A 24,563-nucleotide genomic window follows, 5' to 3' on the forward strand; every position below is an offset into this window, starting at 1 on the left:
GATGTCAGCGAGAGGTAAGGAAGTGCACTTCTGTGGCAAACCAGCTGGTACCTGGGTAAAGCGGAATTAAGTAGTAATTATATCCTAAACTGGAAGTCACCTGTAACCCGTGAGCTCACGTCAGACCAGATGCATAGATCTAATTAACAGAGGCTCCCGAGCACTGCAGAGGGAAGGGGTGTTCTGCAGCTGCAGGAACGGTACCAGGTCCAGTCTGTTTTTAGAAGATAAGTGAAGCACAGAAAAGAGGGGTGTTCCTGACTTGGGGAGAGTTGCACAACGGCCGCGAAAGTGAAAGTGATCGCGATCGCGAGATCGCGATCAAACATCAAAGCGGCCGCGAAAGTGAAAGCAAACGAGTGCTTTCAGGCTGCCAAATGGTGCGCGCGACCGGCGCACATGCACTGTATTTGGAGGCCTGAAAGCACTCGTTTGCACTTCCAAAACTCGCTTACTATAAGTCTCGGCCAGAGCAGCGCTAAAGCGCTGACTCAGGCGAGACCTAAAAAGAGAATGTCACTCATCTCAGGCTACGAGCAGCAAAGAAAGAGGAAGAGCAGTGGCGTGAAGAGGGTCTGTATGTGGAGCCCAGTGTTGTCTATGTACTCAGGGATATCTTGTCCCTTGTTTGTTTCTTTTTTTTTTTTTACCACCTTTTCCCGAGGGTGTTTGAGAAATGTGGTCTGGTTATTAAGTTTAAAATGGCTGCTATCTAAATAAAGAATAGCATAATCCGAAGCCTCCGGTCCTGACTTAGAATCTATTGCCACCCTGACAATTTCTATATTTTGTTTTATTTCTTCAGTACTAAAAGCTTTAATGCTATGTGGGAACTGTACTTTATATGCTAAATAATTTCATACAGCTTACTTTTATTTTTGTTTTAGAGCCTACACAGATCTATAGATTTTTACGAACAAGGAATCTCATTGCAGTAAGTATTTTTTTATGATGTCATTGAAGTTTATTTAACATTATATAGGCTCTTGTTTTCTTACCTGACATTGCCTTTCTGTACTTTTTCCATAGCCAATATTTTTGCATAGAACTCTGACGTACATGTCGCACAGAAACTCCAGGTCAAATGCCAAAAGGTAATTATTAGTTTCTTCTGCAAATTCATTTTTGCTATATTCACAGATATGTTTTAGTTGTATACTCCCAGCGGTTTCCCCTTGCTGAGAAACCTGCAAATATGGAAGTAGTTGCTTTGATTATTCGTATTAGTTCTAGTTTAACAGTACCAATGTATTTTTACCTATTGTTATCAGTTCTTTAAAATAGTGGCCTTTGGCTCCACCACAGAACAATCTCTCTCATCTCATGATCTCGGCAGTTTATTTTTCTGCCAAATTAGGAATGCTTCAGTTGCCATGCATGACTATTTGATATCTCAAATTATACTGAATTGCTGTAGCAGGCATTGTATGCAGAAAGCGTTTTTTTTTTTTTTTTTTTTTTTAAGTCGTGGCCTCGCAATATATTCAGCTATCTCATCAGCCTCTTGCTTTCCCAAAAATCGATAAATACATACATAGGCACCTGCATGCTAAAAGCTTTCAGTTCACGTACCTTATCCATCGATTTGTTAAACTATTATTTTAATTTTGCTTCAAACTACCGTTGCATTCATCCTGGGGCAGTAGATCAGCCCAATTCAACCATCACATTGGTATTTCACTGCTTTATTTTACAATTTTTATGTCTCACCTAAGGGAACCTGTAGTTGTCTGTTGTAGACCTAGTAAGAGGAGCTTTAAATCAACAGACATTTTATAAAACGTTGCCATTGGCTGGGACGTTAAACCTGGGCATTAAGGGAAGGGTTACATGGGTTTTTTGCATTCTGTGTTGCAAACTCTGAACTGTGTTGTCAGCCCTACCACTCCTGCTATAACTTTAGCAAATTGTGGCTGATCCCACAAAATCCGTTACTCCTAGAAAGCAGGATGTGGCCCCCGCTGACCCCAGGGTGTTAAATTGCTTCCCAAGCATTGGCAAAGGCCAGCCATTTTAAAATGGCCAGTGTGCATGCAAATTCATTCATTGTGGATGTTGTCTATGTGGTAGTGCAAAGGATGTTTTTTTGGTTTAAGGTGAGGAAAATTCTTAATTGTTTAGTCACCAGTAGTGGAGAACTCAGTTCTGCAGCATTGCATCTTTATTATGATCACTTGTTTCATTCCCCATTGTCAGGGATTCCTGTTAATGTTAAAAAGCAGTAAACGGTGTTAAAAAGGGCAATTGACCTTATCAAAATGTTTGTTCAATGGCACATCCCACCTCATTTAAAACAATCCAAATTTCAGCCATTGAGGTGGCAGTGCTTTCATCACGCCTGCTCCCCTTTAGAGGCCACCATAAGTCAGATTTCTACAGCGTGCCGTGTACGAGAGAGTCCCAAAGGAGATCTCTGCTCTAACTTCTCAGTAAACTTATCCTGATACATTTCTGGTCTACCCTATGATTGAACCAACCCTGGCATCAACTTTCAGAGAACTGTAAGTTGGTTTTAGGGAAAATTCTTCATTCCGGGCCTGATAGACCCTTTCATCTATCACCAACTTTTACCATGGCAGTCAGAAAAAAATCTCTTCACTTTCTGTTCTACCTGTGTACAGGAAAACATCTATACTAATGATCCAAATGAACAATGCATTTATTGCCTTCATCCTTCTTATAAAGCTTCGCAATGTAATATATGTAAGACTTTTCCATCTAAGACTCGGAAAGGAAAGGAAAAGGAGGTTGGCATTCGATGATTTGGAGAAAAAAAAAATACTCCACCAAGCACTTCCATGAATACAGGCAAAGAGAAGAAACTTGTACAGTTTCTAGAGCTGGACTATTTTTCTAAAGTGCCTGTAACAGTCTGCCTCCTCAGAGATCACATTTGAATTCCTCTCCGCAAAACACTCTAGAAGGGAAGGGCACCTATCTGCACATACATCTTTGCAAAAAACTGCTTCTTATGATGGGTCATAATCTGTGGGCAAGAAAAGACCATCTTCAACAGAAACCTTCAAGTCGACAATGAAAACTTCCTAGGATGTTATTCACACGCTGACTGCATCAACACCATCAATGTTTACTACATTGATGGCGACCTCTTCGACTAGGACACCTTTTTTTAAACTTAGCTTTTTACCCATATAGGTGGCTGCAACCTTACCCAGACTTGTATTGGATTCCGAAGTAGAGGCATATCTCTTTGACAAGGATTCCTCTACACCGCTTCATTGGCGTTACGTCCCCAATTTTGAGGATGCCTTGATGAGGAAAAACCATATCTGGAGTCTGAGTAGCGGTCACAGATTTTCATAGCTGATAGTCCATGCTTTTGTGCACTTCTTTGCTACACCAGAGAGCCCAAAGTTTGAACAAATGGTGACTACTTTTCAGAGGTTAAGGCCTCTGCATCCTGCATTCCAACCTATGCCTGCCTCACCTGTTCTACTACAGCCCCTGCCACCCACGTCTCTCTGGCACCTCTAAAGGACACAGCTCCCAGAGGCTTTCACCGGTCACTTGTCTTGCTAACTCCGAAGGACATGGGAATGAAGACTCGTCTGATTCTGCAGTTTCATATACGGAAGAGGAAGAAGGGGAACTTCACAAAATGTCAGGGGTAATGAGGAATGGGATAACTACATGATACCCAAGCACCCACTCACAAGCACATGCTTCCAAGCGCTAATAGACGGCTGCCTAGGAATTATATTTTCCAATGGCTTCAATCGGTCAACATTTCCTTTTTCTTTAAGAACAGCAATGCAAGACCATTAAGTCTAAACTCATTCTTGGTTTTGTCTGGTCAGAAGGCCTGAACTTGATAACACCAGCTATGGTTCCAGCAGTGATGTCAAGGCTAGAGGATGAATACAGGTCCCCCAGATTCGGTCGAAGCAGCCTGCCTTCCTGGTCTACTAAACCAGACTGTCATAATTTCAGTGAAACAGTCCTTCTAAAAGAACCCATATAGACCATCATCTGCGCCTCCGGGCAAATAGCAGACGAAAAGATAATGAAAGCCACGGTAAAAAGGCTTTGAGGCAGATGTCTATCTATATCTTTCCAAGAACCTGTGATAGTGTCAAGTCACTCAGATATAGACATCAACCGGACACATGATGCAACATCAGTCTGGAAGAAGTATGTTATCTCAGTTTAAAGGCCAAACATAAACTATAACCAAAACAGTTTAGTCTGAATTTGTGTATCTTTACCTTATTTGTTTAAAATAATGCATCTTAGACAAGCATGTTGACTCTTATTGGCTATACCAGACATTCCTAAGATTTTGTTGGAAATTCCATCTTCGATAAGATGTAGTATAAAGGGACTTTAGCCTGACCACTTGTCAGGAGTGGTCCTTCGCCCCAGAGTATCGTGCAAGATACTGTCAGAGAAGATCCTACTTGCCAGAGATGCTGCCGTATGACCACTCTTTCTACTGAATGCTGATAGCGAGTCCGGGAGGAGCTGATGCAGATATGATGCATGCTTGCCTTTTGCAGAGATCTCAGCCTCCCCGACTACTGATAATTACAGTGTTTAGCTGCAAACGGGTATACAGTGTTTATTCTCCATAAGAAAATGTAGATGCAAGTTCTACTACTCCATGCTCGCCTGGCATAGTGCATAGAAGTAGATTGTAGGGTGTTACGCTTTTATTAGATTACCTTTGAACTATGTTAGACATTTTTATTATCATTATTGACAACAAACATTTGTGCTGTTTTAGTCGCATTCTGTGTGGTTATTTTAGATGTTCTAGGCAACCGGGTGCACTTTTTGGAATAAAAGGCCATGTCTTTTTCTTAGCACAACTTATATGTGTGGTATTGAAGAGAAAAAAAGTTGTTTTCTAATCACCACAGTGTTCATGAATACTTGGTTATAAACTGTTAGTAACTCAAAAGCATTGATGCAACTTCAACTATGTATTGGAACAGTGTTCTGAGGGGTTACTAAAACCTGTCTTTCACATTCAAGCATTGGTGTATTGAACTAAGTTCTCTTGTGTCACCTGTGGGTGTGAAAAATGCTTTGTAGAGCTACACCAGAGACTCCATTTATGCAACACCTTGGTTATGAACTCCTACAGGAACAAGTCCACTTTATCTTCTGAATGTGGGGGTCAGCCCACACTAGATTTGTTTGTATTAAAAGAAACAGGAAATAACAGTGCTGCACCTGCACATTTTAGCAACAGTCGCAATGGGCAATGCTCTTTTGATTAGATGATCCAGCCTCTTTGCATAAACTATTCCTTTGCATTCAGTGATCTCCAGGATACCGAGGAAGGTGCAAGTGGAATGCTGCATCCTGATCCTTGTTGCTCTGGTGTGGTCACATCAGTACTGGTACAGTGAACTGCTGCAACTATCTGCACATCTGGTGTTAAAACCTAAACAGTACTCCAGGTTTCTCTCCATACACCACAGAGATACTCAGTCGCCACCCCAAGCCACTAAACCTGACAGCATGGTACCTGACCACTTAGAGCTCGATCACTTGGATCTCCCAAAGAAATGTATGAACATCCTGGCGCAGACAAGGGCACCAGCAACAGCAAGGACTTTTTGTGTCTGGTGCAAATGTGGAGGGTTTGATCCACTCTCTGCAGCCTCATCAAATACTTCCATCCTTGTTGGACCTATCCAAAAGTGGTCTTAAATGCTAGTCAGTAAGAAACCATCTAGCTGTAGAATCTCGATTTTTAAGGTCAGAAGACACCTCATCCAATCTATAATTTTAAAGACTCATAAACCAGTTTGTGAAAGGACTCTTTATGGCTTTTTCAACTGTCCGAGGCCCTCCATTGTTAGGAGAATTAAACACGGTCTTGAGCCTGCTCATTCTAACCCCTCTTCGAGCCGTTCCACAAGGCACAACTAAAGTTCATTGTTTACATCTGTGAAGAGGGTACAGAGATGCAGGAGAACCGTTCCCTCGGATTCACAAGCGACCGTCCTCTTATGAACCAACCCAAAATTCATACCTAAATTCCCTTCTAACTTTCACCTCAATGAACTTGTTACTCTACGTTCATTCTTCCCACATCCCACAATGTCAGCAGAAATTTCTTTGCATTCTTGATGTGTACAGATGCATTAGATTCGATGGCGAAGACTCAGGAGTTAAATTCTTCACATCAACTGTTTGTGTGTGATCTGATCGAGAATTCTAGCGCATATTCCTTACCTAGAATATTCCGCAGGCTTCAGACTAGATCCACAAATTATTTGTGATCAGTACCTCCTTGTGCCGGTAGGTGGTGTAGTTCAGCTCCACCTGGTACTTTCTCTGCCAGATGTTTTGGGAGCAGTGCTTATATAGGCACCACCCCAGCGCTCCAATGTCGGTTCTCTGGATCTGCGCTGACTGGTGTGGAAAGAAAAGAAAAGCTGCCCCCGTCTTTTCTGACTGACTTTTTTGTGGAGTTTTTTTTTAGACTTTGTATCCTTGTGGGTCAGTATGTCACCTAGGAGAGCTGGTTTCAAATCCTGTGGCGCCTGTCATCAACAGATGTCCGTGATAGACCCACATTTGGGGTGCCTCTGGTGTTTGGAGTGCGACCAGAACGCCAAGACCTGCGTGCCAAGCACCCTAAGGTCTTGAGCGATCTTGAGATTGGTTGCAGAGCCACTCCAAGCGCTAATCATCAGGAAAATCCCACAGGCACAAGAAAAGTCAGAAGACGAAGAGATCTTCGACTTCGCCACGTCAAAGTCATTTAATGAGAGTAGGGAGTGTAGACACTCGTGGAATAGCTCTGTGATGTCTGCTGTGCCTGGGCTGCCTTCACGCTTCCCATTGTTTCCGGGAGCCAGAGCAACCCCCGCCCAAAAAACAAATTTTATAAGGCTATGCACCTCCTATTTGGATGGCCCATCTCCGCAGGAGCTGCTGGGGCGCCGGAGGCTCAGACGGGGCGCCTACTGGTCTCCTGCAACAGCAGGATAACCCCCTGGCACCAGCTGAACCTCTTTGATCTGTTGGTGGATCAGGAGCGGCGCCGGTTGAGCCACTTCAACCTTCCTCAGCGCTGGCTTCAGTGTTGTCATTCCTGACTCAGACACAGAGCTTGGCTGGGCGGTGTCCGACTCCAGCACCGATGAGCGGCAGACTCCCCATGATGAAGTATTATCTTATTCGTATGACAGGCCTGGATTGGGGGATGGATGAGAGTGGTCTGCGGACCCTTATAAATGTTTGTTAGAAGAGACTGAGGACAACTGGTACGAGGATCTGACTGATTGTAGTGGACTGGACGCCTCCCCAGTCCCTGGCCAGGTCTCTTCCCCTACGTGACATAGGTGGGTCAGCCAGGACTTGGCCCCACAGGGCTAGTACTCCCATTCAGTGAAGCCCTTACTGATGTCCTACCAGGGCCTAGCCCAAGCCCTACACAGGGGCTCCTGTGCAAAGGTCAGTTGCCCTCCGACCCTAGATTCCTCACCCAGCACCCCACCCCAGAGAGGTTGGTGGTCCAGGCCTCCACCTCCAAAATTAACCCAGGCGCATTTCCTACCACTCCACAGAACAAGGAATACAAAAGGCTGGGTACCTTTAGGAAGAGGATATTCTCTTCTGTCAGCCTAGCACTGCGGTAGTGAACACTGCATGACTCTAGGGCCGAAACTCTCATACCATCTGGGTTTTGGTTGCACAAGTGCTGCCCATGGTCTCAGATGAAGCCCAAGCCATTCTCTCAAGCAATTGCTGATGGGAGGGACACAGCCAAGTTCATCATGCTGTGTGGGTTGGATATAATGGACTCTGTGGGCTGAGCGATTTCCTTGTCACGCCTGATTGAGAGCCACTGGCTTTTCAAGTGATGTCCTGGCATCAATCCTGGACATTCCCTCTGGCTCTTGGTTGTTTGGATAGAAACTGGGCTTTGTACTAGAGTGCTTCAAGGACAACAGAGCCACAGCCAGGTCCTTGGGCTTTCCATTGCCCCTCGCTAACCCCAGTCCACCTTTTTTCGTGGCCACTAACAGGGCTCCCAACCACGTCTCTACATGCCCAGCCACCTCGACCAGTAAACTTCCCAGTCTTTTTGTTGGAGAAGATATGGTTCCCACAGATCACAGGACAGGCAGCCAGAGGTCAGGCAGCCACAGCCTCCAACCCCCTTTAGTATGCCCTCGAACTATCATGGACCCAGTGGGGGTCATCACCTGCACCACTGGAGGTCAATAACCTTCGACCATTAGGTTTTGAAGCTAGTCCAAAGGGGCTACTCCCTCCCCTTTGTGACAACCCCTCCACTCATGCCACCTACTTGAGGGAAGCTGATGGAGGACCACCTCTGCTTGCTCCGTCAGGAGGTGTCAGCCCTCTTAGCCAAGGCTGCTATATGGAAGGTGCTGTCATCAGAAGGAGTAGTGGTTGCTATCACTGCTACTTTCTGGTGCCCCAAAAGGACTGAGGCCTCTGTCCTATTTTAGACCTGCACCGTCTCAATCTCTTCAAAATGCTTACATTGGCACAAGTTCTGTCTGCCCGGACTCGGGAGACTGGATTGTATCGCTGGACTTACAGGATGCTTATTTTCACATCTGCATCCTGCCTGCCCTGCCCGTAGACGTTACTTGCAGTTCAAATGTCCAAAAGCACTTTCAGTTTGGCATGTTCTCCTTCGGCCTTACCAGCGCCCTTTGGGTGTTCATGAAAGTGATGGCGGCGGTTGTCCTTCATCAGCAAAGGGCAGGGATTCCAGTCTTTCCCTACCTTGACAAATTACTGGTCAAAGCGGGTTTGTCCCTGGCAGTCCTCTTTCACCTCGAGACTACTACAAACCTTCTGCACTTGCTGGGGTTCACAATCAACGTGCAAATGGCACACTTGACTCCCTCTCAGATTCTCCCTTTCATGGGAGCAGTGCTGGATATGGAGCAGTGTTTTGCCTATTCTCCGGAGCGCCGAGTTCAGTATATTCATGCTATGATACTGATAATTCTGCCTCTGTCCTGGATTTCGGTGAGAATGACTGAAGCTGCTGGGCCTTATGACCCCCTGCTTCCTTCCCGTGACACATGCCTGGTGGCATATGAGGGCTCTGCAGTCGTACCTGAAGTTCCAGTGGGCACAGCATAAGAGGAACTCTCCGATATGGTCCAGATCTCGAATGGAACTGTGAAAGACTGCTGCCGTGGCTAGTGAACCGCAACCAGAGCTGACTGTAGTGACACTTGTCACTTCTGGGCTGAGGCAGCCATCTGGGAGAGGTGGAAGTCAGAGGACTCTGGCATACTCCAGACTCCACATTAACCTGTTGGAGCTCCGAGTGATCTGGCTGGCATTGAAGGCCTTTCTTCTTTCAATCAGGGAAAGTCTGGTAGGGGTGCTCGCAGACAACACCACCGCCATGTGGTATTGCAACATACAGGGCGGACCGGGGGTCGTGGACCCTTTGTCAAGAGGTGCTGGGCCTTCAGGCATGGCTGGAACGTTAAGGTATATCCCTGGTGGTTCAACACCTAGCGGGCTCACTGAGCACTTCAGCGGATGAACTCAGACGTTGATGCCTTGCGTATCATAAATGACATCTCCATCCGGAGGTGGCGCTGGGTCTCTTCTAAGAATGGGGCGAGCCTTAGTTGAATGTATCTGCACCTGTCGACAATGCACAATGTCTGCAGTTTTGCTCGCAGTCATCTTTTCTCTCAAGTGAATCTCAGGCTCCTGTATGGATACTACTCCTGCTCAGAGTTCTCAAGAAGATCAGGTTTTACCGAGCCTAAGTATTCATGTGGCTTTGGATTGGGCAGAGAGTCTGGTATCCCAAGCAGTTGAGCATGCCTCCTCGGGAGGATCTTCTGTCACCGCAACAGTGCAGGGTTCCACATCTGAACCTGAAAGCACTCACCCTTTAGCCGTGACAGTTGATCTCTTTCTATCTTGTGTCCGAAGTCTGTAATGTTATCTTGGCATCCGTCCACCAAAACAGGATACGACTGCTGTTGGCGCAAGTTCATGGCATGGTATACAGACGGACAATTTGAATCCTCTTGCTGCAACTCTTTCCCAGGTTCTATCATTTATTCTTATGTTAACCCAGTAGGGCTCTGCTTTGGGCACTTTGAAAGGCTATATTTCTGCAATCTCAGCATTTCTGCGGTTGTCAGACCAGCCATTGCTCTTTGTCACCTTTTGTAAATAGATTTTTTTTTTAAAGGTCTCCATCACATGTTCCCTTTGTTATGCCACAGTGTGACTGTAATCTAGTCCTCCCATTCCTAATTTGTGCTCCTTACAAGCCGCTACCCGACTGCCCTATAGGGCTTCTTATCGTTAAAACATCCTTCGTAATGGCAATAATATCTGCCCAGAGGCTTTGTCTTCTCAGCCTACGTACCTTCCTACTGTGTCACACACTTCCCCGATCTCTACATGGATATAGAATGGGTCCCTTGCCGAGAATCCTCTTTAGCTTCACTGCTTTTTCTCTCTCCTCGTGAACTTCCTTCCTTGATCTATCCTAACACGCTTTCAGACCAGTCTGTGGCCAGGCTACTGCCCTCCCTGGAACCTATCTCACCCAACCCACTCTACCTGTCTTCGTTCTCATCCCATTCGCCACACACAAGCCTTATCACCCGCCATCCACATCCGGCTCCTCTCTCCTCACTAATTGTGAATCCAGACCGCTTTGCTTCACTCTCTTCCTCTGAGTATCTCCATATCACCTAGGTCCCCTCAGCGATTTCCCCGAGGCCCAGCCCCCCGCCGTAACTATCCACACAACCCTTATCCAATAACCAACACTCAGACTGGGCCCCTCGTCTTGATGAAATCTCTAGCCACCTGTGTCTTTTCACGGAGGAACTCCAGGAATTGAAGACCAATGATGTTCATATCCTCACTGATTTCTATAATTCTCTAGTATTATGGATGCTATACCCCCTTTACAACAAAAAAAATATCAACTACAAAACCTCCAAACCTTTGTTCAACAACAACCCAAACTCGGAACCCCATAACCTAAGGGTAGCAGAAAGATCCTGGAGATCCATACCATCCACCGAACATCTAAATCATCTTGGAGCTATCAGGAATTCTTACAAGATAGCAAAAGCCGACTTCTTCAGATCCCAACTTAATCGAGCCAGAAACTGTCCAAGAAACTTTTCGAAATTGTTAATCCACAATCGGTCAAGGCACCCAACCGCCCTGTCCTTGGTGACGACTCTCCAACATACGTCGAATTGTCCTCCGCCTCTGCTGAGAAAACTAAAAGCATCAATATCGACTTAGACTTAGAGGGTTGTTATTCCAATTTCTGGGTTTACCTCTCCACTTGTCCACCAGGAGTGGCTCGTCCCTCCTAGCGTTAGCCCTAAGATCAATGCATCTTGGCACACCTTTACTCCTCTCCGTGAAAGCGACATCTGCAATTCTCTTCTTGCGATCAACCCATCTAACCACTTCAGCAACCCTCTACCACCTCCTATCTTCAAAGAAATAAAAGCTGCCATCCTCCCCTTATGGTCTAAGATTAATGCTTCACTAGTACTAGGCACTATCCCAGACTGCCTAAAAGCAGTGCAGGAATCCCCCATTCTAAAAAAAAAAAAAAAAACTAACGCAGACAGCTCTGATCTGATTGACTTCCATCCTATCTCCAACATCCCCACGCTGTTGAAACTTCTAGAAAAGTGCGTGCAATCACAACTCTGCTTAGACATTGAGCAATTCCAACTGTTGGATCATCGTCAATCTAGTTTTCAGAGAGAGCACAGAACTGAATCTGCACTTACTCCCATCATTGACAATTTAAAATTTCTAGGCCAAAATGAATCATGCCTCGTGATTCTCCATGACCTATCTTCTGCCTTCTACACTGTTAACCACATCAAACTACTATCCACTCTAGAACACAGGATGGGCGTATTAGAGTCGGTGTTGAAAAGGTTCACTTCTTTCCTCCACAACAGATCCCAGAGAGTCGAGATGAATCAATCTCAGCTCTCTACTGTAACTATGGGTGTTCCGCAAGGGTCCGCCCTGTCACCCATACTCTTCAATTTATTCTTGGAACCATTAGCAAATGCTTTGAACTCTGGGAACATTCTTTTTCATTTGTATGTGGATGACACTTAACTTTATCTGAAAATCACCTCCCCTGAAGACTTCATTACACTCAGCTCCATCCTGATGGCCCACTGACAACCACCTCATGCACAACACCTCCAAAACAGAATCCCTTCTCATTGCACCCCCCCCCCCCCCCCCCCCTAATCACCTCCCCAAGATCGGCCTTTGGATGAAACATCTTACAGCCTTCTAGTGCTCCTCCCACATTGAGTCCGCTAAATCTCCTGGAATCTCACTAGACATTCACTTGAACATAAAGAATCTTCTCACCAATGGAAACAAAGGAGCTAAACACCAGATGAGTATACTAGGGAATCTAAAAACATTCCTTCCACAGGAAGACTTCAAATTGGTGGTACATGCTCTAGTATTGTCAAGACTAGACTAAGGTAGTTCCATGCTCTGTGGTCTCCCCAAGCATAACTTTGCCCCAATAAGGGCTTCCATTAATGCCACAGTCAGATGGATTACGGGAACAAAAAGAAATGATCGCATATCCCCAGCCCTAAAATCCCTAAACTGGTTGCCATACGATGCAAGAATACAGCTAAAGATTGATGCATGTATCTCAAAGACCTTCATTTCAAGACCCCCATTTATCTGGCTCAAAAACTAGAAATATCAGGGGTTGCAGACCATCACGAAGTGCAATTTCAGTGCTCCTCAAAACAGATTTTCAATAAAATGAGAATGAGTAACAGAGCCTTCTCAGGCATTGCCCTGAAGATTTAGAACTCTCGTCCTCCAAGTCCCTCGAATCTCTTCCACCACTTCTTTCTTAAAGGAAGTGAAAAAATCCTAATGCTCAAATATTTGCCCTAAAAGCCCTGGCTCCTCTGCTTCATTAGTGCCCTCTATTCAGATGCCTTGATTTACCATTAAATGGTTATATACCTGTAAATAACATTGTTAGTAGGCTATGTACATATATGTATCAAATGTTCTTCTCCCGTTACAGTATCCGTCCAACCCTAATGTGAAACACTCTAATACCCGCAGGGGTCATGTTCGCTCCTTGCTCATATATGTAACAAATGTTCTCTTCACACTATTGTATCCTACCTACCCAAATTGTGAAGCGCACTAATGGCTGCTTGGGTCATGTTTGCGCTATACAAAACTTTATAAATAAAATACTATGTATTCAGACAAACTGATCCTTTAGAGCATCAATTCCTCCTGAAAAAGATCGTAAAAGAGTCTTGGGTGGATAATCAACTCTTTGTGGACTACGTCGGAGCCATCAAAGGAAAGAATGTGCAGAAATAGACCATCTCACGATGAATAGTGTGCTGCATCAGAATCTTTTATGCATTAGTGTGAGAAAGTGGCTCTGTATATACTGTTCCCTAATAGGTACAGGGTGTACAGAGTCCACAGTCCCCCAGAGGCTGATAGAGGTCAAAGTTAGGTATGACCTTACTCTCAAAAGTGGTAGCTTGGTCGAGCAGTAAGGCAGTACCAGAGGACAGTGTAAAGCATTTATTGTACACACTCAGTCAGCAAATGGTTTCACACACTCAATAACTGAACTCTAGGCCAATGATTTGTATATATAAAATATATGCTTGTTTTATTTTTAGAACCACAAAGGGGGTAAAAATATACTTTCTCAGAATGAGAGGTTGAATATAAATACTTTTGTTTTAAGCAATAAATTTGTGTAAACAGTCACAGTTGGTTGCAATAAACAATCCTATTTCCTAAACATAACAATGCATTGAGCTCAATGGTAAATTCAGGTTATTTGTAATAAATTACTTTTCAGATTACTTTTGGAATTCCAGGTCTGGCTCCTAGAACCAGCCTGGGGTCAGTATTCAGAATCAAGTGATGAAAGTCGACTAAATAACTGTAATGATTTTTAAATAATATTTAGCTATTTCAAAAGTTAGCACTTAGAAAATATTTCACAGAAAACATTCAATGGATCTCTATGGCAAGAAATTCAAATTGCAGGTAGAGTACTTTATCGTTACTTTAGTAATCCAGGACTGGGTGCCTAGACCCAGGACTGGGGTCCTTATCAAAAACAGGTAAGTAATTTCGTTTTCAGAAATGGTACGATTTTAAAAGAATATTTCAAATTTGCAAAAGTAGACACTTAGAAGAAATTTCACAGAAAAGCAGACAATGGTTTCCTATGGGAGAAAAATGAGTTAGAGGTAAGTATAGTTGTGAACACTTTTCAGAGTCAGGGCTGGGCACCAAGATCCAGCACTGGGAGCTCACCTAGGAGCAGGTGAGTAAATTCGTTTTTGTCACTTGGCTGATTTTTGGTGAATTTTTGCAGTTTTGAAAAGTTCACACTTAGAAGATTTTTGAAGAAAAAGCCAGTCAATGTTACCCTATGAGGAAAATGAAGTTAGCGGTTTAAGGGTAAGTACTCGACTGGTAGTGTTGAAATTCCGGGCATGGACTCAGGGGTCCCCCAGTGTCAGGTAGGTACAGTTGGTTCACCCTCAGCGGTTTCAGGACGGCCGGGTGCAGAGAGAGTTGGGCCCAATGTTATCCTATGAGGGATAGGGGGGCCTTGGTTGGTGGCTGCTGTCTGGCAAGCCACGCGGCTGTGGGAGCTGGGCTCCTGGTCACTTACTCAGGGCAAGTGGGGAAGTAGGTTAGTGTAGAGAGGGCACTGCCAGGGCCACTCGGGCGGCTGGGTGCAGGGTGCTTTCGAGCCTTAGGGCGCTCAATGGAAATCAATGGGAATGTTCCGGTTTGGAAAGAGGCTGCAGGCTCGGGGATGAGGATGTTTCAGGTGCCACCACCACTTCGAGAGGTAAGTTGGGTAGTTGTAGGTTAGGTGGGTACCCCGGGATTGGGCACAGGGGGTCGCAGGGCGCCGGGTGCAGGGGTGCCTTTTGACGTCGGGAATCTTACCCTCTGGTTGATCGCGGCTGGGGTGGCACTTGGTTCTGAGGCTGCAGGCTTCTTCCGGGATGTCGAGGGGGGGTCCTTGGGTGCCGGACTCTGGGTCACAGTCGCCGTGGGGTCGTCCTCTGGGTCTTTGTCCACTCCGGCACTGGCCAGGCTTGGCTGGTGCAGAGTGTGTTGGGTCCGCGGTCCCGGGCTGGTGCCAGGGATAGCAAATAGGTTTCTTGAGTAGAGCCTCTACTCGTGGTAGTCCCAGGGGCTTAGAGCTAAAAGGTAGCCAGGTCCTCCGGGGTTGGTGAGGTTGCTGGCCACGAGGGATGCCGCGCTGGTGCAGGTTCGAGAGTCGACAGGCCGGTAGGGCTGGGGCCAAAGCAGTTGGTGTCTTCTTCTCTTTTTAGCAGCTGCAGGGCAGGTCTTTGTTCTTCTTGCTCTTCTTGTCGTTTTCTATCTGGAATCTAGGGAAGGAAGGTTCAGGGTGCCCCTAAATACTAGACTTAGGGGCGTTACAGGTAGGTGAAGGCCAGGGACCAATGGGTCCTTGTCCTGGGGTGGGTACACCCCCTATCCTGCCTCTCTCCTGTGGGAGGGGGGCAGTAGCCTAATCCTGATAGGGTAGGGCCTCCCATCTTCAAGATGGCGAGAGCCCGGAGATGTGCTTCACCTCGCCTCCCCCACCTGAGGGGTGGGGTGGGCAGGCTGGCACATCCCCTGTCCTTGTATGGGGTTTCCGGCCAAGCTTCCCGCCAGAGTGGGGGGTTGCAGTGGCCTGGGGAAACTCCAAATGGCGGCATGCCTTTGAAGCTTCCCTTTGCTCATCCTGGGGGAGGAGATTTCTCACCTCACCCAGGATGTGCATTGTTGCAGGCCCGGGAGAGCAGGGGCTCTCCCACCCAGGGGTCCAGCAACGTGTCTGCTGTGTGGCAGCCTGGGCAGCCTCAGAGCAGACGTGGATTGTAAGTTAGCTGTAAGGGGGCATCTTCTAAGATGCCCTCTGGGGTGCTTAGTACATTAAATCCTACACTGGCATCAGTGTGGGTTTAATGTGCTGAGAAGTTTGATACCAAACTTCCCAGGCTTCAGTGTTGCCAATATGGTGCTGTGGAGCTCGTGTTTGACAAGCTCTCAGCACCATGTATTTTTAAATGACAGCACTGCACTTACAGTGCCCAGGAATGGACCCGGGTACTGTAGGGGCACAGGGCTCCTGCTCCTGTGCCCACACCATAGGCGTAATGCACCCAGCTAGAGGGGTGGCTGACATATGCCTTGGCAGTGTAGGTGATGGGCATGGTACACAGTGATGTGTGCCATGTCGACTCTTTGTTTTGTCCTGCACCCAGACACTCAGCCTGCAAGGGCAGTGTGTGTGTAAGGGTACAGGGCCTCTGAGGGTGGCACAATGAGTGCTGCAGCCCTTAGAGGCCTTCCCTGGTCACAAGGCCCTGGGTACCTAGGGTACCATTTATTAGGGGCTGACATGTGGCTAGGGTTTGCCAATTTGGAGTTTGTGTGGTTTAAGGAAGGAACATAGGCCCTGGGCACCTGATTGGCAGGAACCTAGGGTACACTCAATCGAAGTACATTCAGCAATTTAGCAAAAAGTGGGGGCATACCATGCAAGAAAGATGGCACTTTCTCACAATTAGCCAAAAAGCAACCTCCTGATGTTTTGCGTACTCACTTCACCAGAGCAACGGCTTTGACTACTACATTAGCTCGCTGTTGCCTGTCCTGTATCTGTCAGGCAGCAACGTCGGCTTCCTGAACACGTTTACTAAGTAGTGCTACATGGACAGTAAGTTCCTGTGAGACAGTCACTTTGTTCGTTTGGTCCTACAGGATTTTCTAGTATAAATAAGTGTTGCTTTCCCTCCTCCGGGAGATATTGCTTGTATAACTATTCTAAGGTAAGAAATCTGCAGCTCGAAGTTTCTATTAGAGGAATAAGTTACTTACCTTCAGTAAGGCATTAGTTGGTAGAGACTCTAGCAACGATTTCTTACCGACTCACCTATCTTCCCTCTCTGCAAATGGATTTCAGTGTAGTGGGCTGTTTCTTTTAAAAGGGCCCTGGTTTAACGCACTAGTGGTCAATGCTCTTTGTGGCTCTGAGCTTCTGGCTTGTAAAGTCGCAAAAAGAAACTGACTTAAGTGCGCTGGGTAGTGCCTATATAGGCACCACGGACATCCCTTCTGGTGCAGATAACGCCTCGTGGAGCTGAACAGTGCTACTTGCCGGCGAGGAGGGGTGCTGCTCACAAAAAAATTCCAGATTCAGTCTAACATCTGGGTATTAGTCTAAAGTAAGGAATCTTTGGCTAGATCATCTCTGCCATGTAAGGTGTTACCAAAGGTAAGTTACTTGTTTAAAAGGGGTTGACCCCTTCCTGGCTGGCCAAACAGAGGATAGCACTTTAGCACTCAGCCTGCACCACCTTCTGCCACAGCAAAGCCAAGCGTCTTCTTCAGAAGAGACTGAGGACGCATTCCACCAGGAGAATGTCTGCAGCTGCTGGACTCTATTCTGGTGTTCCATTGCAAGACATCTGCAATGCAGCTACCCGAAGGAGCAGACAAACGTTCATGAATCACTACTGCCTTGATGAGAATGCTGAAGTGGGACGGGCAGTCCTCCGAAACCTGTTACAGTAAAGGTGATCCTGCTTTCTTTTAGTTATGATTGTGATGTACGGCTTACTATTCTGATTCAAGCAATGACTATAAGAAAGCTCTAATGCTAGAGAAGATATCAGTTACGTAGAACTCCAGTTCTCCAACATTGGCGTCTTTCATATCTTTACATGCAACCTTCCCTTCTCCATGTTCAAAGGCTCATTTATTATATACTCTACTCACATTTTGTGCTATAAAATGTGATCTGTGGTGGTCTTTAAGGTAAATAGAAGAGCTAGCTCCTCCACCTCATTAGCTGAAGTTTGGATTGTTTAGCGGGATATACACCTCATTTAAAACAGTGTTGTTGAGACCTGTGACCTTTTGAAACTCTATTTATTGCTATTTAATGGTACAAGGGATTCCCTCCCTGATGTTGGAAAATGATGAAAGCATGTGAATATATGCAAGGCGTAAAATCTGGAGTACTGGAGTTACAGATAAGTAACTGTCTCAGCAGTAAATTACCAGAGTAGTACTGTCCCCTGGTCCCAATTGTTAGAAAAGGGAGTCTCTAGTTGGCAAGGGTTTGCATCTTTGTCCAAGTAGGGACTCTTTCTTCTAGTCAGGGTAAGGGAGTTGCAGTCCTAAAATAACCCCTGCTAGCCCCCTTGGTAGCATGGCACGAGCATTCTGATAGATACATCTGCCAGTAGATTCCTCACCTTGTGAATATCCCCTGTGCCAGCATTCCACAGAATTTTTTCCCCAGCTCTCCACGCCGACGTGGACTTCATAATTCCACGGCTCCGCTCGTAACTCCGTATGACGTCACCGGAGCCATAAGAGAGCCACATTGGTGTGATGGTGTCAGTTCACTTTTTTCCGTGCTGTCGGCGCGTAACGGATTTCCAGCACTCTCCTTGTTTGTAGAGTTACTTTGCAGTCTCCTTGTGGGTTACGGTTTCTGAAGTACTCATGTCTTCGTCGCGGAAGTCCGGTTCCAAGCCGTGTAGGGAATGTGGGGGTCACATGTCCATCACTGACCCCCATGAAGACTGCTTATGATGTCTTTCGTCTGATCACGACATGGAAGACTGTTCCTGCTGCAGGAAAATGAATCCTAAGGCCCTAAAAGAAAGAGAAGCGAAGCTGTTAATGGCCAAGGTGAAGAAGGGGGGGCAGAGGTCGAAAACGAGCTAAGTCGAAGCCGGAGTCGTCGACTTAGCACTCGTCGAAGTAGAGAAGACACAAGAAGAAGAGGAAGCATGACTCTCGGCGCTGATCGACAAAGAGTAGGGCTTCGAGGTCACCTTCGCCTCGACGTCTAAGGGCTTGGTCTCTCCTTCGCCTTCTCCTTGTGTTTCTCCGGAGTAGTCTCCTTCGCCAAAGATAACTCTGGCGCAGTCTCCGGCGCTGGTGGATTCTCCAGCTTCCGACGCCGAGCCTGATCAGGCTGCTGAACTCTCTCCTTTACCTGAAGGTGAACCTGTGGATCCAGTAGAGGATCCGTCGGCTCCGGCTCCAGCTACTCTTCGGCTGTATTCAGGTTCAAATCCATACCCGCACTTCCCGACTCCGGGTGCAGATCCGACGCATTCTTTTAATGCTATGTATGGTGTTTTCCAGAGAGCAGCCTTCCCATCCGGTGCACCTTCAGGTCCCGTGGGTCCAATGGCGTTCAGTTTGGGCATGCCACAACACTAACCTCTGGCACCATTTATGCCCTTGTTGCCGATGGCGCCGTCATGGCAGTTCCCGGCGCCGTCTGGAGAGCCTTCCTTCCGACCTTGTTTGGATCGCGTGCCTTTGACGGAGCCTCCCTCGGCGCAGACTGTGACGGCTCCTTCGGCGCAACTGACTCCGCGTACAGCGCAGCTGACGCCGTGTCCTCGGATCCGCTCTCGAATAGAGGCTCAGAGGCTTATAGAGAAGGAACAATATCGAGCAGATGAAGTGGAGGAAGGTGAATTCTGTGAATCCACGGATGAATTTGAAGGTATTCAGGAGGCAAGTGGTTTGGACACCACTCCTGAGTGGGAACTTTCTTCTTCCAGATCTTCTGCACCTTAAGAGTTGGCTCCTTACCATTTGGTAATTAAGAAGGCTGCGGAGCTGTTGGACTTAGTTGACTTCTGCGGAATATAAGCCGAACTTATTGACTGAGGTCCTTCATTCGCCTTCCTCTATTGTTGAGCCTCTGTTGCCTTTTAATGAGGCTATCTTAGATCCTATTATGGATGTTTGGTGCAAGCCACTTTCTTCACCTGCAGTTTCCAGGACTGTGGCGAGAAGATAGTGGCTCCGGGGGATCCGAGCTTCCTTTCCTCTCTTCCTTCTCCAGAGAGTCTTGTATTACAAGCATCCTGCTCAAAACAATCTTCGGGGGCTTTTCCGCAAGTGCCAGCTGACAGGGACTCAAAGAAGATTGAGCAGTCCGCTAGATAGGTCTTCTCATCTGCTAGTATGGCGCTTAAGTCAACAAATGCCACTTGCTTGTTGGGCCGCTACATTCATGCATTGATGGACTCTGTGAAATAGTTAGCTCCCAATTTGCCTGATGAGGAGAAGGGTTCTTTTATGGAGGTTGTTTCTGACACTCAAGCTGCAGCTAGGCAAGTTATTCAGTCTGGCCACAGAATCAGCCGTATCTAGGCCGGAGTTATGGGTTCTTCCAAAGCCACTAGAAGGCATGCTTGGCTCCGCTCTTCCGGTTTTTTCTACGGATGTTCAGGCCACTCTGGTTGACTTACCATTTGATGGGGAAAAGCTTTTTGGAGAGCAAGCGGATTCCGCCTTGCAGAGATTCAAAGATAGCAGAGCCACTGCGAAGTCTTTAGGTTTGCAGACACAGTCAGAAGGGTTTGGCTTCAAAATGTATATGGGTTTTGGAAGGCCATGCTTTAGTTTCTTCCGTCAACCTCAGCAGCAGCAACAAAATCCTCTCTATAGATCCTATAGAGGAAGACAAAGGGGTCGGCGTGGTTTTGGCCGCAATCCGTCGTCCTCCTCAGCCTCCTCTGCTCCCAATTATGCTAAAGGGAAGCAGCCCTAGATCCCCCATCCTGGATCATGTGAGGCCTGTTGGGGGCCGGGTGTCCCACTTTCTGCGAGGTTGTAAATCGGTCATGATGGACCGTTGGGTTTTAAAACTTGTGGAGAATGGGTACGCCCTTCCTTTTTGGGATTTTCCTCCCCCTTACCAAGGTTTTTGCTCAGAGGACCACCTGCTTCTTCTGCAGAAGGAGGTTCTTGCATTGCTACAAAAAGGTGTGATAGAGGTGGTTCCAGAGCAGGAAAGGGGTCAGGGATGCTACTCCTGGTATTTCCGGATTCCCAAAAAGGACGGCAGATTTGCGCCCAATCCTGGACCTCAGAGTCTTGAACTTTTACTTGAAGCAGGAGAAATTCAAGATGCTAACCCTTGCACAGGTTCTTCAGGCATTGCAGCAAGAAGACTAGATGGTGTCGATCGACTTGCAGGATGCGTATTTCCACATCTGAATCCTGAAGTCGCACAGGAACTATCTCCGTTTTACGGTTGGGTCGCAACACTACCAGCTTGCGGTTCTTCCGTTTGGTCTTACTACTGCACCTAGAGTCTTCACCAAGGTGATGGCGGTGGTGGCTGCCCATCTCAGGAGGTCGGGGATTCCGTTTTTTCCCTACCTGGACGACTGGCTTCTGAAAGCAGTCGCCAGAGATGGTGCAGCATCATCTGCAGGTAACATCTCATCTGTTATTCAACTTGGGTTTTTCAATCAATGTACCCAAATCTCACCTGGTGCCCTCTCAGCGCAACCTGTTCATAGGGGCGGTACTGGACACTACTGTGTGTCAAGCATTTCTTCCTCCACAAAGAATTCTCGACATTTAGGAGATGAACCCTTTATTCCACAGCGGTTGTTCCAGTTCTGAAGGTTCTTCGCCTGCTCGGTCTGTTCGCCTCCTGCATTCTGTTGGTCAACCATGCACGCTGGCGCATGAGGGTGCTCCAGTGGTGTCTCCGCAAGCAGTGGTATCAGCACAACAGGGATCTCAGGGGAGTCAGTCAGGATCTCCAGAGAAGCTGTAGCGGATCTGTCTTGGTGGAGCGCCTTTGTGACTCTGGTCCTGGGCTCAGGACCATCGGATTTCCTTGATGGTCAATCATCTGGCCGGGGTGCTGAACGTGCGTGCGGACAGTCTGTTGACAGTTTTTCACCGACCACGAGTGGAGGTTTCATCCAGAGGCAGTTCAGCACGTCTTCCGGATGTGGGGGGCTCCTCGGGTTGACCTGTTTGCCACTCGAGAACGTGCATTGCCCGTCATTCTGCAGTCTCCAGTTTCCGATGCAGAGGGCATTGAGGGACGCGTTTCAGTTGAGTTGGGGCTCACAACTCCTTTACGCGTTTCCTCCCATCTCCTTGATTCCTCTGGTTCTGAGGAAGATTCGCCAAGACCGGGCCCAAGTTATATTGATCACCCTGGATTGGCCAAGAAGGGTGTGGTACACAGATGTACTTCACCTTTCGTCGCACCCTCCGCTCCGTCTCCCTCTCAGGCAGACCTCTCGCAGTCGGAGGGTGCACCTTCATGCCTGGAGATTGAACGGGGCAGCCCGAGTTCATTCTTTCTTCCACCGGACGTAGTGGATGTTATATTATCTTCCAGGCGACACTCCACTAAGTCTGTTTATTCTTATAGATGGTTTAAGTTTGTAAGTTGGTGTGGAGAGAGATCTGTTGACCCTTTAAAGGCCCACTTGTCAAATGTGCTTCATTTTGCTCTTTCCTTGGCTCAGCAGGGTTGTGCTGTGTCCCCGGTTAAGGGCTATTTATCAGCCTTATCGGCTTTTCTGTGTCTTCCAGATCAGCCGGCATTATTTAAAACTCCTATTGTATTAAGATTTATCAAAGGTCTTACTAACACGTTTCCACCTACTCCCTTTGTAATGCCACAGTGAGACATTAATCTTGTTTTAACTTTTTTGATGGGGTCTCCTTTTGAGCCCCTTCGTAGTTGTCCTTTGAGGCTGTTGTCCTTTTAAACGGTCTTTCTTGTAGCCATAACCTCGGCAAGGAGGGTGAGTGAGCTTCAAGCTCTTAGTTCGAAACCCCCGTTATTATCCTTACATGCTGAAAGGATGGTCCTCAGGACCAGGGCTGCTTTCCTAACTAAGGTAGTTACTCCTTTTCATCTGGGGCAGTCCATTACTCTCCCTCTGTTTTATCCTCCCCCTTCCAAGGAGGAGGAGAGACTTCACCGCTTGGACCCTAAAAAAGCAGTGAGCTTTTATTTGGACAGAACAAAGGATTTTCGTTTGGAAGATCAGCTCTTCGTGGGCTATATTGGACACTCAAAAGGCAAAGCTTTGCACAAGCGCATTCTGTCCAGGTGGATCATCTTAACCATAAAGATCTGCTACACCCTTGTTGGTAAGGTTCCTCCAGAGGGTATCAGAGCTCATTCAACTAGAGCTAAGTCTTCCACCTCTGCTTTGGCCAGGGGTGTTCCAGTTGCAGACATTTGTAAGGCCACGACTTGGGCCTCCCTCCATACTTTCGCAAAGCATTATTGCTTAGACTCTGAGATGAGGAGGGAGGGCCATTTTGCGCGCTCTGTCTTGCAGGACTTTTTGGTATAGGAAGGTGAACACTCTCCTCCAGGAGTGGGACTGCTCTGGGAATCTATTCACAAGGTAACGCTTTTTCTGGTGGATACAGTATCTGCCTGTGGATTCCTCACTGACCCACCCGCCTCCCCGTTGTCCACCTTTGTATACCTTAAAGGATGCCTTGTTTGACATGTTTTACATTGTATCTTCTTTCTATCTGGTACATTTACAGGAAATGCGTATGTTCTTTAGCTTTTACTTTCGTTTGTGTACTATGTATATTTGTTCCAATGTGGTATACTGTGTATCCTTTGAATCTGTTGTCGTTCCACCTGTTCGCCTCAGAGGCACGGAAAAAATGGGTGGGTGGAACTGACGTCATCCCGCCAACGTGGCTCTAATGGCGACATACGGAGTCGCGAGCGCAGCCGTTGAATTATGACGTCCACGTCGGCGTGGAGAGCTGGGGAAAAAATTCTGTGGAATGCTGGCGCAGGGGATATTCACAAGGTGAGGAATCCACAGGCAGATTCTGTATCCACCAGAAAAAGCGTTACAGAAGGTAAGTAACTTGTTCGTTAGGCTTATCTTGGAGGCAGTGTGTAAAGCATTTGCACATAACCAACAGTATTACAGTGTAAGCACCACACAAGTATATAAAAATATTGGATATTTTTCTAAACTGAAGACCAAAAACGATAAAAATCTACAATACAGTACTTAGAAATCTTCAGTTATCAAAATAAACTTGAAGTCAATAGCTCCGTCAGGGGCTATCACGGCGTTGTGAACAAAAAATCCAAACAATTCTGGCTGACTGCGTCGCGGGCCAGCTACGGTGTCGGGAATAACTGCAAAACAGTACCTTTAGAAATGAAGGGCGTCGGCATCCTCACGTTGAGCTCCGAAAGCACAGCGTCTGCAGGCGTCTGTTCTGGAAGTCGGTGCAGGAGTCGTTCGGACCTTGAAGTCACACGCGTTGCAGATTGAACTCCTCACGGTTGAAGTTGGGTGTAGCGTTGGGTGCTGCGGTGCGGAGTGCATCTGTGCGGCGTGCGGTGCTCTTGGGTTGCGGTGCAGGCAGTGGCTCGGTGATGGTCGTCCAGCAGTGTCTGTGAGACCAGGGCTGCGGTGTGAAGTGATGCGGTGCTCATCGCAGTGCTGGCAGGTCACGGTGTAAGCAGCGTCGTTGTCGCCGCTGAAGCGCTGTTGTCGGCTGACGAACTAGTCGATGGCGCCAGTAGGCCAAGGCTGCGGTACGGGTTGAGGACGGTGTGTCGTGTAACTTACGAGCGGTGACCTCGAACCATGGTGCAAGCAGCGGTGGTGCAGACGTCGTGGAGCGACGTCGTCGGGGATACCAAGGCGGCA

At 47.1% G+C, this 24,563-nt stretch overlaps 1 protein-coding gene across 1 annotated transcript in view; it reads left to right on the forward strand.

The window, feature by feature from the left end:
- Nucleotides 1-24,563, forward strand: part of SUZ12 (SUZ12 polycomb repressive complex 2 subunit) — an 819,404-nt gene that overhangs the window by 133,802 nt on the left and 661,039 nt on the right. The window contains exons 2-3 of the mRNA XM_085617193.1: nucleotides 888-934; nucleotides 1,030-1,094. Coding sequence (XP_085473319.1) covers nucleotides 888-934; nucleotides 1,030-1,094 — 112 coding nt within the window. The remainder of the gene's footprint in view (nucleotides 1-887; nucleotides 935-1,029; nucleotides 1,095-24,563) is intronic.

Source organism: Triturus cristatus, chromosome 7 (genome assembly GCF_964204655.1).
Source record: "Triturus cristatus chromosome 7, aTriCri1.1, whole genome shotgun sequence".
NCBI lineage: Eukaryota > Metazoa > Chordata > Amphibia > Caudata > Salamandridae > Triturus > Triturus cristatus.